At 41.4% G+C, this 17,909-nt stretch overlaps 1 protein-coding gene across 13 annotated transcripts in view; it reads left to right on the plus strand.

Annotated features, from left to right (window-relative positions):
• The window catches only part of HMBOX1 (homeobox containing 1), a 112,476-nt gene that overhangs the window by 36,202 nt on the left and 58,365 nt on the right, over positions 1-17,909 (plus strand). For all 13 annotated transcript variants that reach the window (XM_069805520.1, XM_069805522.1, XM_069805518.1 and 10 more), the window contains exon 2: positions 12,185-12,268. In XM_069805520.1, coding sequence (XP_069661621.1) covers positions 12,246-12,268 — 23 coding nt within the window. In that variant the 5' untranslated portion in view covers positions 12,185-12,245. The remainder of the gene's footprint in view (positions 1-12,184; positions 12,269-17,909) is intronic.

Consider the following 17,909-nt stretch of genomic DNA (forward strand, 5'->3'; position numbering starts at 1 on the left):
ATCAAGCAACAGACCTCATCTCCAGTCTACCAGCAATGAGAATAATTGGTAGTTTTCAGGAGAAGATATTACCAACAGCCCATTGAAAGTCTCAGAATAAGTGGAAATACTTTTGTCTGTGCACAGTTGTCTAAGAGGAGCTAACCAAACCAAAATGGTTTCGTGCAGGTCCAAAAAGACACTTTCTGTTGGTGCGGCCTATGTGAAATCTTAGTAATTTTTGTGGAGAGTTGAGCTGGATCAATCTAGAGGTCCATTTGATGTAGCATTGTGTGTCAAGTAGTGGTCAGTATCGGACAATTAATGCACCTATCCAGCTTGCAAAGCTATTCCTCTGATTAAGTACAAGAGGAGTTTTCTTTTTGACCCTTTCAGGCTATCAGCTTAATTCCCAGAAGCTTCAGATTTAATTACCCATATCATTACCACAACATGCATAGCTGCAGATTTTATTAATGACCATAAAATTATTGAATCGTCTTTAAAATGAATGCAGATTCCCAGTCAGAAGGTCCTTTCACACATCAGCTCTAGTAGAAGTCAATCCCACAGGTTGATGCAGCAGCTCTCAGTCCTTTTGTCAAATGCCGAGCCTAGCTCATCCATCTTTCTGCACCAGATTTCTTGCTAATTTACTGACCACTAGTAATACTTTCTGCAGTTCTGTCACCAGAATCAGGTATTTTTGCCTCTAAAATGATAGCTGAGCGGAAGTTCTACCCTTCTTGGAGCCCATTCTTATGCGTTTAGCAGCAGACTGACCTTTATACCTCTCTGTTTCAGACTCATTCTGCTCACTGCGTTGCTTTTGTTCCTATCCCTAAAATGTTCTTTAATCCATTTCAATTCCTTTTCCCTGCACGATGCTTTATGACTTTGTAAATCAGTCTGAGTGGTACAAAATCAAATGCTTTCCTGAGATCCTGATAACTTATGTCCACTGTTTCACTCTTGTCTAACCTAACGATTTGGTCGTATAATAAAAAGGATTTCAGCAGATTTGTCAGGCATGACCTTCCTTTTATGAATCTGTACTGGATGTCCTCTACTAAATTATGCATTTCCAAATGTTCTGCAATTTTGGCTTTTATCAACACTTCCAATACATTCCCACAGCTGAAGCTGGATTTCCTGTTCTAAGAGAATTCAGCAGAACTCTGTCACAGCCCACCAAAATTCATCAGCTTTTCAGAATTGTCTATCATAAAACTTCTCTGTTTTCTACTTTTTGTCCTCATCTTATTAGATTCTTGACATTGGAATTAGTATTCTGTTTTATATAGCTCTGAGAGTACTGTGTGTTCAGGAAATAACCGGCTCACTGTTTGCGGTTCAGCAGGTTTGCGTGTCACATGTGGAATGAGTTGCTGAGTCTCAGCCCAGTCGCAGGTGAGAGGATGTAGGCTGGTAGCTCAGAGTCTCAATTTGGTTCCAAGCTTCTTAAATAATTTCATTTGAGACTGGAGGTCAGTTCACCTCTCTGTGCATCTGTTTATTTTTCTGGCCTGCTTCCTAAAGAGTATTTTACATTGCAGGCTTGCTTTGTGCTTTTGTCTGAATATGTATGTGTGAGGGGGGAAGGGAAACTCCAAATCCTTCAAGTGTTCTTGCTTAAAGCCCTTATGCTTATACCTACTTCGAACATATAGCTTGCCACTTGGGCTATGCTTCCAAATACGGATTTCTCTTGGAGGTATGTTCTGACCCACCTACTTTGCACTGCAGATATATTTAGCAAAGTTTTGCTGTAATAGTCCTACAGTGCTGTCCCAAAGCTGTCATCTGCTCTTCTGCCTACCTCCTCCCCAGTTGCCTTCCATGTGTCAAAAACCACCTGCCAGAGTTCTGCATCTGCGGTCAAGGCTTTCTGCCACTGACACAGCTCTTTTCAGTGGTAGGCAGAGCACAGGGGCTAAACAGCCCTGTCTTCCCTGGGTGCTGCTGGCTGGGCAATGCAGCTTGCCTAAACTTGGGTTAATTCCTCTGTCTGCAGCAAAGATCATGAGTCCTGGGAGAAGCCCCCAAAGTTACGAATGAGACCAGCAGAATTGGAGAATTCCATAACCAAAGCCTCAGAGTAGGGGTGATTTTGGTGGTTTTTTTTAAAGCAAAATGCATGAACGGGTACATACTCCTTGCCCCCAAGCGTAGCTCATACAAGGCAAAGGTACTGCTCAATCTGGTTAGGTTGAGAGCAGCACAGGAGGGTCTTAGAGTTGGTTCGTGATGTCGGAGCAGACCATCTGGGGATGCGGTATGTCTTAAGACCACAGGGAATGGCTCTTTTTTTGGTCTGGACCCAGCCTGGAGTGAAAGTAGCACTAGAATACGGGATTGGTGTGTGTCTGCCCTGTATCTGCTGTTTATTGCAGGAGGAAATTGCCAAGAGATACTTAAGTTACGACAGAATTACAGAGACACTGCGTTTAATGGGCTGGCTTTTCTTTGGAAGGCCAGATTCTGCCTCCCTCGACCAATCTTCCTGTTAGATGTCATCCAAGATGGATTCCAAGTCCAAAAAAAAATATTAAATAAATAAAGCAAGAGAACCTGCACCAAGTGAATCATTCCTACTAAATTTAAACCACTTATTATGGGGAGTGGAAAAAAAAAAAGAAAAAGAAAACTCGGATTACAGGTTTAGCAAGCGTGAGCACATATTTCAGCATGTATTGCTGTATTTGTAATTGCCAAACTACTGATTTCTTGGAACTCTGCTATTAGCATTGTTAAGCAGTGTTCCAGACAGTCACTCCTATAAATCCCTGTTAATATGTTAAGCAGGAGGAGGCCTTTGCAAGAATAATATTTAGCTGGCAAGTGATCTCCATTTGGGGTGTGCTGTCTAGGCTAAAGGGATGGATAGGGGAAGTAACTGTGCCTGCTGTTAGGGTGTCCTGCTTGAGCATCCAGTTGATGCTTGCTTGAATGTTATTGCCACTTCCAGTAGGAGCTTAGGAATATTTTATTTATTTATTTATTTAGACAGAAGTGTAAGAGAGTGTATAAGGTTTCTGTACAGGGTGTACTTCTAGCAGTAAGGCCTATAGTTTACTGATCTCTTACTCTCCTTCATAAACTATTCAGGCAATAAGTAATGACATGAAAAACACGTCAGACAAACAAACAAATACCCTTTTCATGGACAGATACTGTTCTTTTTCAAGCTTGCTATTCCAAATACTGAAGTGCCTCAAGCCCTGAAATTATGAAAGCACATTGCTATATCCCCCCCTTTTTTTTAATTTATTTTCGTAACACCAGTATAACCAGAACATTTTCATCACTGCCAGTCTGCTGACTGAAGTCATCTCTGTGTCTTCTAAACTAGTCAGTGGGTAGAAACAAGATGGGAGTGTCTTGAGAATAAATCTGCTAGAGTACAGCTTTACCTTGGAGAAAAAAGATTGCCCTCTTTCACTTGCATCTGCTGAACCATGTACCTCTGCAGGGGTGAAAGAGCCCCACAGACTTTCTGGCAAAGCATGTGAAAAAGAAAACTTGGATCAGGCTGTTTGCTTCACATGGATAATACCTTTAGAGGTGGACCTGATGAAAGTCTGGGTCATCAGAGAGGAAGAAGAGGGGAAAGCAGAAAAGGAGGGTAGGTCCACAGATCAGTATTTTAAGCACAACCCGTTGACAAGGGCGTGGGGATGGCGAGGGGCAAGGAGACTTGTTTGATCTGCTGCTGCAGTGAGGACACATCTGCCAGACCCCAACCCAGTTCCAGCATCACTGGCGGACGTGCGGATTCTCTGATAACTAATCGTATTCTGAAGTGAACAACAGATGGGAGCCCTGGGTGCCCTATGACTGTCCATCAAACCTACCTTCAGTTGTAAAGCAGAGGGCAGACATCGGTGAGACTGCCATGCTTGTAGTTTCCTTTTATGGCACAATTTTATGCAGGCTTGTTTGAGGATGGAAAAGGGTTGCATGCTTATTTTATTACAAGTAGCTGAGAGCTCACAGAGCTTTTCAGAACACCATTTAATGTTTTGTAAAGTTCTTAACAAGTTCATTGTTTGTATAGTGTGTTATCAGATTACTGTTTGGGAAAAGGGGGTGATGGTCTTAAATCCAGAACCTATTTTAAGAAAGGTAATGCTTGAATTTTATGCAGTGTATTTGCTGTTGCCAAGTGATACCACATGCCTCTTAATACTTTTTTGTGCCATGCAGCAATGCACAAATAAAGGATCATAAGGCACTACATTCCGTTTTTGGTCCTAGTTCTAGTAATGGCAGATACACTTCTAGTTTCTTTTCTTAGGTCAGCAACTGGGCCTAGGTTCTTCAGCTCACTTTGTCTGAATATGCACGCATCTTGCGTTGGGCATCTTTGTATGTGCACAGGATTGTGTAGTACCAGTTTTCTGTGCCTGCCGAGGGTTTGCGGTACCCCTGTCTTGCAATTAATCTCCCTCTGTCAAGAGACCTGATGCCAAGTATGATTTCTGGAATTCTGCTAAAGAAGGTTTGGTGGCATCTACTGAGGTGTGTAGGGGTCCCCTGGAGAGTCATAGATAAAGGAAGGTCTCTGCCTGTCTGGTTGGATGAACGCTCTGTTTTCTTGGGGCTGTTGTACGTTTTGCAGTGCCTCCCATTTTCATGCTCTTGAACTTGCCTCTCACCGGCCATGACCTACGGGGCAACTGAGCATTAGTGTTCGTAGTGGACACTTGTATCCTCTTTGGGACAAAAAAGCTGCAGGTCTGAGTGGAACTGACAGCCAAAGAGGAAGGCCTGTCTTGAAAAGACTGTGCTTACTTTAAGTCCAACATGTGAACTGCACAGCTGCAAGATCAAAAGCCAAGCCCTGTTTCTAGTAGCCTTGGTTAGTTGTCCTCTAGACATTGGAAAAGCTAGTATGTTTTATAATCTTTGTGTGTCCTGTTACTAGTAGGCTGGGATTAGTTTATCAAAGTTTTATGTACCAGATGGATGTTCTGAAGGCACTGCTGACCATCTCGGACCTGCAGGATGCTGTGCTTCTGCTGCTAGTTTTCCTTCAGTTGGGTACCTCTTGCCATGTGTGGTATGCAGGGCAACTCTGTCAGGTTGTTCTCCAACAGGAGGGAGCTCCCCACTGACACCTGGAAGCCATGATAGCAATAGTTTCTTTCTTGTTCCTTGCATGCACTGTTGGGCATAATGTGCTTGGTCTGCATCCTGTTGCACCCAAATTGCAGTCAGACAGGGTAAGTAATTCCTCTCTGCCAAAACCGATATTTGCTGCTAGCTAGACTAGAGAGATGGCAAACTTGGGGCGCTTCAGGAGGTCAACTTCCACAGCATACTGCACAGTAATTCATTTGAGCAGTTCCAGTTGGTGAGAAATTTAACTGCAGCATTGTTACAGTCATAACTACACAGGTATGGACTGCATGTGAACCTGCCTGAATAGACTGAGTGAGCAGAGATGCTTACATCTAACAATGTTCTGCAGTGGAGGTATACTCACAGTACGTACGCATCATGCTTGGCAATACAGAATCTCATTTCAGTTGGCATATCCACTGCTACTATGTCACTGTATTCCTAGCAGAAAACTGTCAAGGTAATTAGTGTTAATTGGGATCTTTTTTGAATGAGCCTCTCATTTATTGTGTGTTTGGCCCAGGCTTAGACTCAAGGACTTGGCAATCTCCCATCTGCAGTTTTGTCCAGATGAACGTATATGCCTTACAGTGTACATATCCACAGAGTTCAAGATATAATCCCTACTGTTGGCATGTAAGTGCTTTAGATCTTCATTCTACTTTAGGGTATGTCTTGCCCATTGTCGCTCTGTAGGAGTTAGCAGGCATTGGGCTGCTCCTTCAGCTCTCTGCTCTTGCCTGTTCTGACATGCACTTACTAATTTCGTGACAGCTTCTGTGATGTTGCAATGCAGCATCAAGCATTTTGAACTGAACCACTCAACTGAGAATCACCATCTCCTTAAATTCTCTCTCACGTGTGAGTGACCATCTCACTCTTCTTCATCCATTTCAGTGCTCAAACTGATCTAAGTGGATTAAGATGGCCTATTTGATCATTAAAGAAGTGGTCTTTGTAGCAGCCCTTAGGTATCGCTATTAGCCTTGAGTTGTGTGCCTTGCTGTCGATCTTCTGCTGTTGAGATTCACTTGCAATTTTAGCCAGAAAAGCTAATTCAAGTCAGGCCTTTGGTTCCAGGCAAGTTTTATATGTGATTGAAGGGGACAACATACTGAAATTCAGGAGGTACCACAGCACAGGTGCTTGGTACATTAAGGCAGGAAGCTCGTTTGTAAGCAATAATGAAAATACAATCCAGGGTTCTCTGCTGAAATGTGCCTGCAGATGTATCTTGATGACAGCATTTCATTTTCCAGCTGCTGTTAAGGACAAAGCAATACTAAATTATGCCCTTTTTACTGGGACTGCATTGCCTTTTATGTATCTCTGGGACTTCTGGAGTAACTCGGGGTCCTTTCCAGTGAAATACAGGTGAACTTTTCTGCCTTTCTGGAAGCCTTGGGTGAGTTTGGGAAACTTCATGATTTTGTGACCTCAGTCTTTCTGTAGAGAGGATCTGTTGCTAGTCTGCTTCAAAATGGAGCCTGGCTTTTGGCTTGCACTCTAGGCAATGCCACTAAACTTGGGTAAGGAGTTTTCTTTTGTGCAGGGTTGGAGAGGGAAAAGAAGAGAGAAACAATTTTACCTGCAATCCTTGGCTAATTGTTCTGTGGAGATCTACTGCAGGGTATGTTGTGGAAGCAATGATTTACTTGCTTTTTTAAGTTTACCAGCTGTAGCTTTACTGTAAAATTGAGGTGTGTCTCTTCTGAAGGGGAAAAGGCTTCTTTCGATGGTTTCCCTTCAGGTAAAGAGTTCTGAGGAAGAAGGGGATCCCATCAAAAATTTTGTGCTGTAAGCTTGGCAGGATGCTACTGTATTCCCTCACCATAATTCCAAAATATGGCTTTCTCCTGGGTTGTACTGTAAAGGGTTTGGTAAACCAACACAGTCACAATAAGACTGAAAACAGCATTGATTGGAGGTGACTTCTGAGCAGTTTCCTGAAGAATTTTTGTGTTTGTAAAGGTACGCTCTCTTGCTCCTTTTGATTCACTGGCCCAGGTTGCCCAGAGAAGTGGTGGAGTCTCAAACCTTGGAGATACTCAAAAGCCATCTGGACATGGTCTTGGGCAACTGGCTCTGGGTGGCCCTGCTTGAGCAGGGTCTTGGACAAAAGGACATCCAGAGGTCCCTTCCAGCCTCAACTGTTCTGTGCTTAGAAGGTCACAACCTGTCCCTTAAGATAAGTTCTCTGCCATAGCAATTCATGCCTTGTTACGTTGCAGCTGAGCCAACATGCTCCTTGCAAACATCTGTTCAAGGTAACCCAGAAGCTCCAGTAAATGCAATGACTGTGTTGCTTGTTTAGCAATGGTTCTTGATGAGAGCTTGTTGCACACCTTCTTGGGGGTCTGCACAAGACCATGCTCAAGGTACAGATCAATGTACTAACTTAAAGTAGTGATATTTAAGTAACTTGGAGCCTGGAGACTTAAGAACTCTTCTCTTTGCGTTGTGGTATAATGACTGCATGAAACTGGATGCTGCATGTCGCCAAGCCACAGTGTGTGCTCAGGAGGTGGCAGTTCGTAGAGAAGGTTCTTAACCTTGCTTTCCAGGGCACAAGTGTAACACATCCTCAAGTCATATGGCAGAGCTTTTTTTTTTTTTTTTCCTAATAGGCCTATTTTGGGAAAATGGGCTAGAGAGTCCTAGATTAGCTTTAGTATTTTGGACACTAGTCCTACTTCTGTGCATGCACCCAGATGAATTTATCTTTAAGTTTTGATGCAAACGCGGTACCTGGAGTTTTAAAAGCACTGGGTAAACAACAGCCTTGTCTGAACATCTCCCAAGAATAAAGGACTCCAAGCTGCCAAAGGAAAGCTTAACAGGAGCTACTGTGTGGAATCTGAAGCCAGACACATTCAAAGTAGAAATCAAGTACAAATTTGTAATGGAGAGGGTACTTAACCACTGGAATGAACTAGAATGGATGGATCCTTGGTCTCTTGCTGTTTTTGAGGCAAGATGTCTTCTGGACTTAAGTTAAGCCAGGTAGCAGGTCTGTTTTACTTTATGGTGGCCTCAGTATAGAGAAGGTGAAGTGGGTGAAATATAACAGCCCATGTTTATAGACACATGCACGCAGAGTCCAGCCAGAAGACCTAATGATTCCTACAGACCTTAAGCTGTACATTGAGTAAAAGATTTAAATTTTGAAATTTTCTGTGACTTCTAGGAGAGGATTGGGTTTTAATTATGCATGAGGTGGAGAATCTGCCTTTATTGCAAATTCAGCAGTGGTAGAACTTCATTCTCAGGGCTGAATTTCTTCACCATCCAATGCACCAGCTTTATCAGCAAGCTGAAACTTGGTTCTTCTGCATTTCAATAGCTGGTACGGTAATAGTCCTGTTGTAGTAGTGGGGCCTATGTCCTCAGCAGATACCATGTTCAACCACTGATACTATCCTATGTACTATCCTTAAGCCTCTCTGCTCATGTTTTAGTTCTGACAAAATGGTGATGTTTCTCTTTCCCAGGGATAAAAGCTTTTAATTTGTTATTTGTAAAGCCCTTTTTAAGAACTTACCAAGGAAGGTATTGGTGAAATACAAAGTAATGGCATTATTTTTTTTACTATGTGACTCACTCAGAAATTAAAAGGGAAAATTTATTTCTCTTCCAAATAATTGATACCAACCTCATCTTTACCAAGTGACTTCCTCCTTGCTTCTGCAGGCTGTTGTGGATCAGGGTGAACTATACTTCAAAACATTTAATTGCATACAGTGAGAAATGAAGAAAACTGAAGTGGATCCCAAGAATGTATTAAAAATCTGAACTAAAATGAGAATGATTTCATGTCAAGTGAGACAAATGCAGAGTTGATACTCCAGTGCTTCACACTTCCACTTGTCCTTGGCACCGAGAAAATGAGATTTTTAATATCTGAAAAACAGATTGCCATGAAGACTCATCCATTGTAAATTTAAGCTGCCTTTATAGCAACTTAAGCTGGGGACAAGATTGTTCATTACCTCTGATTCTACAGCTGTGGCCATGATTTCCATATTAATATTGAAATTTTTTTATTGTCTGTACCAGAAATAGGAAGGGGAGCTGGTAGTGTTTTCCCTGTGTTAGCAGATAATTTATTTAATGAATAATGCGAAAAGGGCAAAGGTTTGTGAGTTCTTACTTGCATATCAACTATAGATAGTGGTGACACCTGCCTTTGCTGCTGAGATCAAACCTGGTTTGGTGCTTCGGTTTATGCTAAAAGGAGACTGAGGTAAAAAGGGATATTGATTCATGATTTCAGAATCGTGATTTGTTGGTGACAGAAGTTCTGTTGGTTTGGGTTTAATTTTTTTGTCTAAAATTATAGGCGAGGGGTTGCTTGTTTCCCATCTGATGTGCCCTTAAATTACAAAAACATTTAAGCAACCTTTACATGGGTATGGGGGCAGGGAAGGTATTTCTGTGCCACTGAACTTTAGACCAACATCGAGTCAAAGACTATTTGTAACCCTTTTCAATAGCAGCCGTTCTGTTCTGGCATCAGATGTAGGAAGCACTAGCTTCCTCTCCTTTCTGTGTAACTGCATTTTCTTTCACAAGTCCAGCTACCAAGGCAGACCTGAGGATTCCCTGACCTGCCTTACCTCTTGGCTCTGTCTGTGACAGTTCGTGATTGCATTCAGACTGTAATACTGCTGCCTCAACCTTTAACATAGCAAAAATGGAGAATTTCTCTTATTTTCTCATGAACTCTCTCCTCTTTATTTCTGCCGAAATGCTACCATTCCCTGTCTGCGCTCACAGATCTGGAGTCTCTTAGAAAAGTTCCTTCTTCCTCCTCTGTTCACATCCCAAATTTCGTCTAGATCCTAGCGGTTCTTCATTTATAACATCTGAGGTCTGTACCATTGTTTTTCTCTTCCATTAGTATCACTAATATCATTGTCCTGCCTTTGTCATCTCACACCTGAGTTACTACAGCCTGTTCTTTGGCTCTCTGTCTCATCTCCTTGTGTTCCAGTTTTAATACTGCGTTTCATGATGATGGAAGGTGATCTTTTCTTTCCTTTGTGGGTTTTGTTCTTTGCTTCTTCCACACTCCTCACTCTGGAAGCAAATCTTTCTCTGAGAGATCTAGTTCTCTATCATTAGCCTCTCTGACCTTCAGAAAGTTTATATATATTTAAGTCTAATTTGTTCCTCTTTGGAAAACAAAACAGCTTTCTGTATTAAACTCAAAATTTGGCAATAAGTCAACAGCATGATCTCATATTTTTTGTGACTGCTTCAGGGAATATCTTTTAAATGCAGTTGAAGAGATTTAAGAGAGACGTGTTTTGGTATAGAACTATCTTTAAAAGGTTTGGGGTGGCTGACTGCGAGGGACCTGTGTGTTTGTCTTTTCCATCCATCAGTACTTTGGTGTCATGGTTTCTCTCCCAGGCCACAGTACATGACCTGTGACAGTCTGCTGGGACCACTCATCTTGTCTGTGACCTTGCTCTTGGTGACCTCCTTTCCTGGAGAGGAAGAAGGCGACTTGAGACCTAGATCTGGGGCAAATGAATTGTTTTGGAAATGGCAGCAGCCAGCTCTCAGCAGCTCCCTCCCCAAAAACACCCAGCACTTTCCTTTGCCACATCTGGGTGGGAGCAATCATGTGGGGGCAGGCTTAAAACCCATGGGAAGGTGGGTGGCCAGAAGCTGGCTGCTGCTACTTCTGGAAAAGCTCATTCAGGCCAGCCTTTTGCCCTGAGAGTTCCGAAGTTTTTTTCACAAAGGAAAAAAAGAAAAAAGCCACATAAACAATGGTATAGTCTGTGTATGCCCAGTGGACTCCGTCTGGAATAGGTGCGGTTCGTCCCCAAAGCCTATAGCAGGGGTGGTAGAGGAAGAGTCATGCTGTAGCGTCTGGACCACTCTTAACCACTGAGAAGAGCCAAGATGTGTCCATCCACAAGGCTCGGTTGCTAGTATTACAGACATCTCTTTATGGAGCAGAGTAAATCATCCCATGCAAATCCCTGTGCTACTCTACCCTCTTGTTTTCTATTCCAGCTTAGATACGCCTATAGCCTGAAATGTAAATATTCTCTCTAGTTCTTTCTGCATCTGCCTGGATATAATAGCCTGCCTTTCTCTTTCCCATTGGTTGATAGTTTGACTTTTGAAGCACTTTCAGTCTGTGTTAGTTTGTGGAGAAAGACATCAGCAGTGATAGCTAAAGAAAATTCTATTAGGTCATTCCTTTTCAGAACATAGTACCTTGTCTTCTAAGTTCTTTGCGGATGTTAGCCAAATAATCCTTTTAATAGCTTTTGTGAGTTAAAAGGGTAGGTAACTGTCATAAGGCTAAATGATTGCATAGATTAATTTACTTGTGGCCAAAAGAAATCAATTGTAATTTAAATTTTTGTCGCTGGACTGATTACACTACCAGACATCAGCTTTCTCCTTAGGAATCTACCATGTGCATTTAAGTATATGTCTGTGATTATATATGGGTCTGAATTAGTTACAGATTATCCACAGTAATGTCATTGAACATTGCCAGTTTTTAACCTATGGGCGTGCACAAGCTCAGAATACTCAGCTGGTTGGCCTTCTTTGGATCTGTAAAGTATCCATTTATAACTTGAGTCGTTATAATTCCTAGGCTGTTTGGATATAAAAGATTATTTACCAGACTTTAAGACTATGGGTCCATTGCAAACTATGTCAAAGGTCCTGCTGAAGGCAAGGGCAAGAAAGAGGGTGAAGCTCTAACAACCCATTTAAAAAATAAAGATTGAAAGATTATATAAGAAAATTCAGTGGTTCCAGGGAGCATTTTTCTTAACCATGGTTATATTTAGTGATTGGTATACATTCTACTGCCTTTCAGCAGAGGGATGTATTGGGTGATTGAGAAGAATCCTTAAGGGGCCTGTCCTTGTTTGGTTTTTTGTTTAACGAGAAGTGATTTGGTGCTGCTGCCTGGTGAAACTGCCGTAAGGTTGCCCTCTGTAAGCTGGTTGTATAATTGTATACCAGATAACAAGAAGTCAGAATGTATTTCCCTTTCACAGAAATCTCTAACATTTTTGTATATTTTAATTGTGTCTTACAGAATGGTGAATAACACTGAAGACCCTCAAAAGGCTTTGTAACGTCCCATCCCCATGTAAAGTATGCTCAGAACTTTTCCAGTAGTGTAAGTACAAGCTAAAAAAAAACCCACAAAAATTAAGAGTTATATGGTGGGTTTTTTTTCTTTTAATTTGTCTAAAAATTGCAAAGAAATGGTTACAATGATTATCAGCAGCTGGCCAAATTGGAGAGTTCCACTGGTTTGGTATTTCCTAGACATTTAAACCAGGGAACAGTAGCATTTAATTCCTCCTTTGGTCTGGCTGATATGTTATTTCTACTACTTTTCTGTCACTTGAAGAGAAGGAAAATCATGCAGTTCTTAGAAACTCAGCCTTGATCAGAGAAAAGGTAGTGTTAAAAGAGAGATCTCCATACATCTACTAAACGTACTAGAGGGATACCAGAGCTGTGCTAGAGAGTTTAGCACCACTACAGGCTTGCTGAAAGGGGATGAGTACACCATTAATATAAGTAGTATAGAGCAAAGGCAGAATACCTAGGGCACCTAACCTAAGACTGGAATTGGATGTGTTGGTCTAAGCAACCACTGCTGTATCTTGAATCCCAGTATGAATTGAATTTGTCTGAATCTCATCCTTGAATTTGAGCCTATTAGTTTGTTCTTTTAAATGACTTCTGTCATGAATCTTCAATGTAATTGGTATCCATGCTGTTTCTTCAATAAATAAGCAAATGTATTCAAAGTTTGAAGCTTGTCAGGCTGAAAGGAAAGGCTTGACCTGTACTGTGCTGTCATCCGTATCTCTCACTGGCCAGTTCTCTATCACTGTTCCCCATACCTCTTTTATAGGCATGACCAAATGCTTGTCCACTGGCAATCAGACTCTTGAGATACTTTGACCTCTTGACATCTGATTGTACCTTCTGTCAGACTGAGTTGGAAAGAGAAATCCTGTCTGCAGAATAGGTAGCAAGAAACTGGGCTGCTGTGAATGCAGTCAGATTTTCCCAGATGGATTATTTCAAGGATGAAGATTATTCATCTAGCACATGGACATTCATAGTGCAAGTGGCAGTGCAGTCACAGACTTCTGTAGAGGGAGTCACAGCAAAAAGTAACGACTGCCAGGGATTTCGTGTTGGAAACTGAAGTACCAATGTATTTCAAAAAGACTTCTTGATACAACCATTAATTAGTTATTTTCTATTGCTGGTGGCCTAGTCTTCTATTCAAAGCTAGTGGTTTCCTACTTGGTTGCTAGTCCCCTGAGCAACCTCCTCTTCTTTCTTGTAGCTGAAAATATGTTGGATTTCAGTATTAAAATCACCACTTGAAATTGTAAAGATCTAGCGCACAGCAGGAAAGAAGTCTGAAGGTAAGGCCACACTGCCCTGTGCATCTTTATTATACTGGTAATTCAGAGTTTGCAGAGTGATCTTAGAGCTCCTCTGTGCTTTGTGTGAGCACAAGGACAGTCTGTCAGCTTTAACTTTGAATCAGACTTTTAACACAAGTTTCCAAACTTTGAATTATATAGTTTTAATTTCCTGTGCTTTAGCTAGATTTCAGTTATGTTCTGCCCCTGTGCAGTTTTAGTTGGATATCATGTTGTTCTGTTGCTTTCTGGAATCGTTGTTGCACATTGATGTGCCTTGTTAATCAGCTACCACCCTCCATCAGAGAAGTAGCAGCTTTTTCAATTTAGTCCAGTATATGTGCAGTTAATATGGTCATCGAGAGAGCAATATAAGTATAGGTGAATAATTTTTGACTGAGTGAAAGCTGGGGTGGACCTATTTGGAGGGGATTAGAGAGTATTAAATTAGATGAAATGGGCCAAGATGACCCATTCGGGTATAAAGTTTCCAGATTAAACCATAGATATCTTTTTAAAAGGATAAGTGGGCATCGTGGTTTCGGAAGGAGAAAGAAGCAAACAGAGTCTTTAAAAAAAAAAAAAGGTTTTAAATACTGAATAAGATTAAAATTGAACAGTCTTAAAACTATCATGGTTAGAGAGTAGTTTGGTTACTCCTACCATGGGGCAGCATCTTCTCTCAGCAGAGCAAAGTAGTCAGCTGGCTGCAGTTACCATTTCACCTACCTAATTTTTATCCACAGTTGGATGAGAGTCAGTACTCAAGAGGAATTTGAGGCATGGTGCGAACACAAGACTCTTGATTTTGGTCTCACAAGAATTAGTAATTTATCTGAAACTAAGGCCTTCTGTAGTCAATGCAAGTATATCTCTGTTGGGTTCTCCGTACATATAATGGGAGTAATTACTTGTACTTCACAGGCTCTTGGTGGTATTGATTAATTAATATGTGTTAATAGTGATATATGACCATCAGTATTTCTGTTGCATGTTTCAAACTATCTCTCAAAATACAATTTCTGATAGAACTAGACAGTTTCAACATCATCACTTAAAAGTTTACCTGAATTATCAGGCTAGTGCTTCTGAATCTAACTGCCAACAATGACAGAGCTGTCTTGGGAGTGAGTAAAAGCCTGCTGAGCGGAAAGAAAATAAGTATGAGTAATGCAGATGAAGAAGAACTAGATTGAAGCCTTGTCATCATTTAGGAAAAACAACAGAAAGAAAGGAACAAGTATGTGAATGATACCAAAGTCAGCATGCATTGAAGAACAGACGGTGAAGTTACAGTGGCTTAGAAAGTCACCCACGGCTGAGCTGTGTTAACTATCCAGCTTCCTTGAAATGTGACACAAAACACGTTAATTAAACCTGGGTGAAAGAGGACTCAGCTAATTTGCTCTTTTTGTCTTCAGTGACAAGGTATCGTGTAAGTAGTTGGTGGCTGAAGGAACGTTCAGTTGGCATTTTAAGCTTCCTTAACTGAAACAATGTCTTGTCTGAGCCCTTAGTTTTACTTTAAGATAAACCAGAGGAGTTAATTCATGATTTCACAGGCAGCTAAGCCACTCTGAAAGGAACCTAAAAGAAATCTTGTTTCATGTGTGCCTCTTATGCCTACTTCTGCTTTTGGCCAAATTGGTTTGTCCTCATCTGTTGAGTTGATAAGAGCAATCATCAGAGCCTTCTCTAAGCTAATTCAGCTTGATAACCCAGGCAGAAACTGGCTATGGGTGGGTTGGTTTGTTGATTGATAGATTCTCCTGCTGGGTTAGTGAACTGAACTGGTCTGTGGAGATTGCCACCAAGTCCTGGAGCTATGCAGAAGGGCAGAAGAGCAGGTCGTAGGTCAGTTCACCCTCTCATGTATCTGTAACCTCAGGACTTGTATCTGTAGGTGTTCTCCTCCTGCTCCGAGCAGGACACACAAAGGTTTGGACTTGCCCTGAGAATATAGACTGGGTCTTCTGTATGTCATGCAAGAGGAAATTTCCTGAGTTCAGGTCTGGGCTACACAAAGAGATGTTTGTTGTTTTAAGAGCATTAATTAGGATATGTGTTTCTTTTTGAAATGCTTTTAAATAAAATAAAACTCTAATATGGATGCAACTGTGGCCAAAAGCCCATGTTTTTGCCATTGTGATTTAGGTTCTTCAAGAAGCCCCTGTTACCTATTCCTGAGTTGTTCTCCAAGTATAATCTCTGTCTTCACTAAGACTGTGCCAGTAAAACTACACTTGCAAACTGTTTTCTAGCAGAAGAAAATTTGCTTTGTAGTTAAGCACAAAATCAGGGAAAGGTAAATTTTAGTTATTTGTTGGGTTTGGATTTTAGTTTTCTGAAGTAAAAAATTTCTCTTTAAGAGAGTGTGTTGATTGTTTCTGCTGGTGATAGATCCTGAGGGAGAATGAAGGTGCCTGAAATACTTCAGAATGTCTCTTTTTCTTTACGTGTGGAATTGAGGTGGTGGAAATCCTGGTGATGGCATTCCTTGAAGCTTGTCCTACACCTTGTCATATCTGATGCTATAGACGGACTCTGTAGGATGGCTGTATGTGTGGTGAGAAAACACTCAAAGTTTGGCCAGGTACTTGGTCTGCCTTCTTGCAGAATGCTTGTGTGACTTTGAACAAGTCATTTTGATTTGTCTGAAGGCTAGCCCGTTTCTGTGAGCTCTTGGTATCAAAAATTAGCATAGTTTTCCTTCCCTGCCTCACAGGGATATTCTATAGACAGATGTGTTTCAAGTATTTAGGTACTCCAGCTAGCAGAATTAATAGAGAAGAATTCTGAGATTCTGTCTGGATTTTAATAAAGGATTGGTCAAATTCTGAAGTGAACTGTAAGAGGAAGAAGACAACAGTATACCTATCCTTGTAATCTTGACAGCTGAAAATACGTGACTTGCCAGTCTAGTGTCTAGGTTGAGCCATGTCTCAGTTTTATTGGCACGGTGACTCTGTTTATGTGGGTTAAAGACACTTATTTCGGTGTGTTGTTGAGATTTGCTTAGCTATGTAACTCAAGTGCACAAGTCCTGCCCTGATTCTGTTACGGAGCTTACATATCCAAAGTCTAGTCTTTGGTTCCGAAATCCAAGAGCTCCTCCTTTGCTCTTGGCACAGGTTTGGGCTTTGGGCCCTGGTTCAGCACTCAGCTGCCACTATAGCTTTTTCTCTCTATTTGTTAGTCCTTCTGACCCCTCCTTCTGCCCTTGAATCCAGCCTCAAAGTTTGAATTCCTGCCTCGTTGCTGTAGAATTGCAACAACGGTAGGAAACCCAGATTTTAGAAGTAGGGAAGGTTAGGGTTAGACAGATAAGGTGTCAGTGTGAATCAGTCTGTGCCTTGAGTAGAATTCAGAAGTATCTGGCTCCCAGCCCTGTGCTTAGTCAGAGGTCAGTCCCTTTTGTAAGACTTGGATTATGATAATAATTGGCATTTATATTATATTTTTGCCTTGTAAGATCGATCTCAAGTTCTCTCTCTCTCTCTTTCCCAAAGAGGTAAAGCGGATAGTATAAAGCAGAGTAAGTTACTCACCCAAGTGGCATCAGTGGCAAAACTGCTAGGGTTTGCTTGCTGCCAGTGTGTCAGCATCCAGTAAAAAATAGTTTATCGGCAGTGAAGAATTTCAAAGACCGAGTGGAAAAACAGCTTATGTAGCAGTAGTGAATCTGGGTTTGGGGCTCTTTAACTAGCTGAGAAACTTGAAGCCTCCTGAAGAAATGATATGTTGATATTCTGCTCTCAGCTTGCCTTCTATAATTTGTGTAGCGGTGAGTATTTGATTACGTTGGATTTATTTTCAGAAGTTTCAGGCTGCTCTTATTAATTGTCACCATTTTGATCGAAAGCGTATGGCAGTGTTCTGCATTCATAAGGCAGTGTTTTGCATTCATAAACAGAACTGGTGACGTTTAACCTCGATAGATCAGCTTGTAGTCTGATTTCACTCCTTGCTGCAATGTGAGGCTTTCGTTTCTCTGGGATGAGAGCAGTCATTACAAGCATTACATTTTGTTTGTGAATCAGGATGAATGGGAGTAGAGTCCTCTTTGAAAATCAGAACTAAGAGATGCAACTGCAGGAGATAATTATGCTAACGTATGGATAAGGATGGCTCTGTGTTCGTTGACATGATGAGCACTTAAGGCCTGATTTTTTTCTCTCTTGAAAACTGGTACAACTCCACTGAAAATACTGGAGTTGCAACTGATGAGCATAAGTGTTGGCTTAGATGAGTCAGATCCTTAATCCTCTGTTACGCCCCAGAATTCATAGCATCAACTACTGTTTTGAAGGCAGCTTTGCTTAATATGGTGCAAAGCTTTGGGCGTTTCTGATATATTTAAATTGG

The sequence above is a fragment of the Haliaeetus albicilla genome, chromosome 18 (assembly GCF_947461875.1).
Source record: "Haliaeetus albicilla chromosome 18, bHalAlb1.1, whole genome shotgun sequence".
NCBI lineage: Eukaryota > Metazoa > Chordata > Aves > Accipitriformes > Accipitridae > Haliaeetus > Haliaeetus albicilla.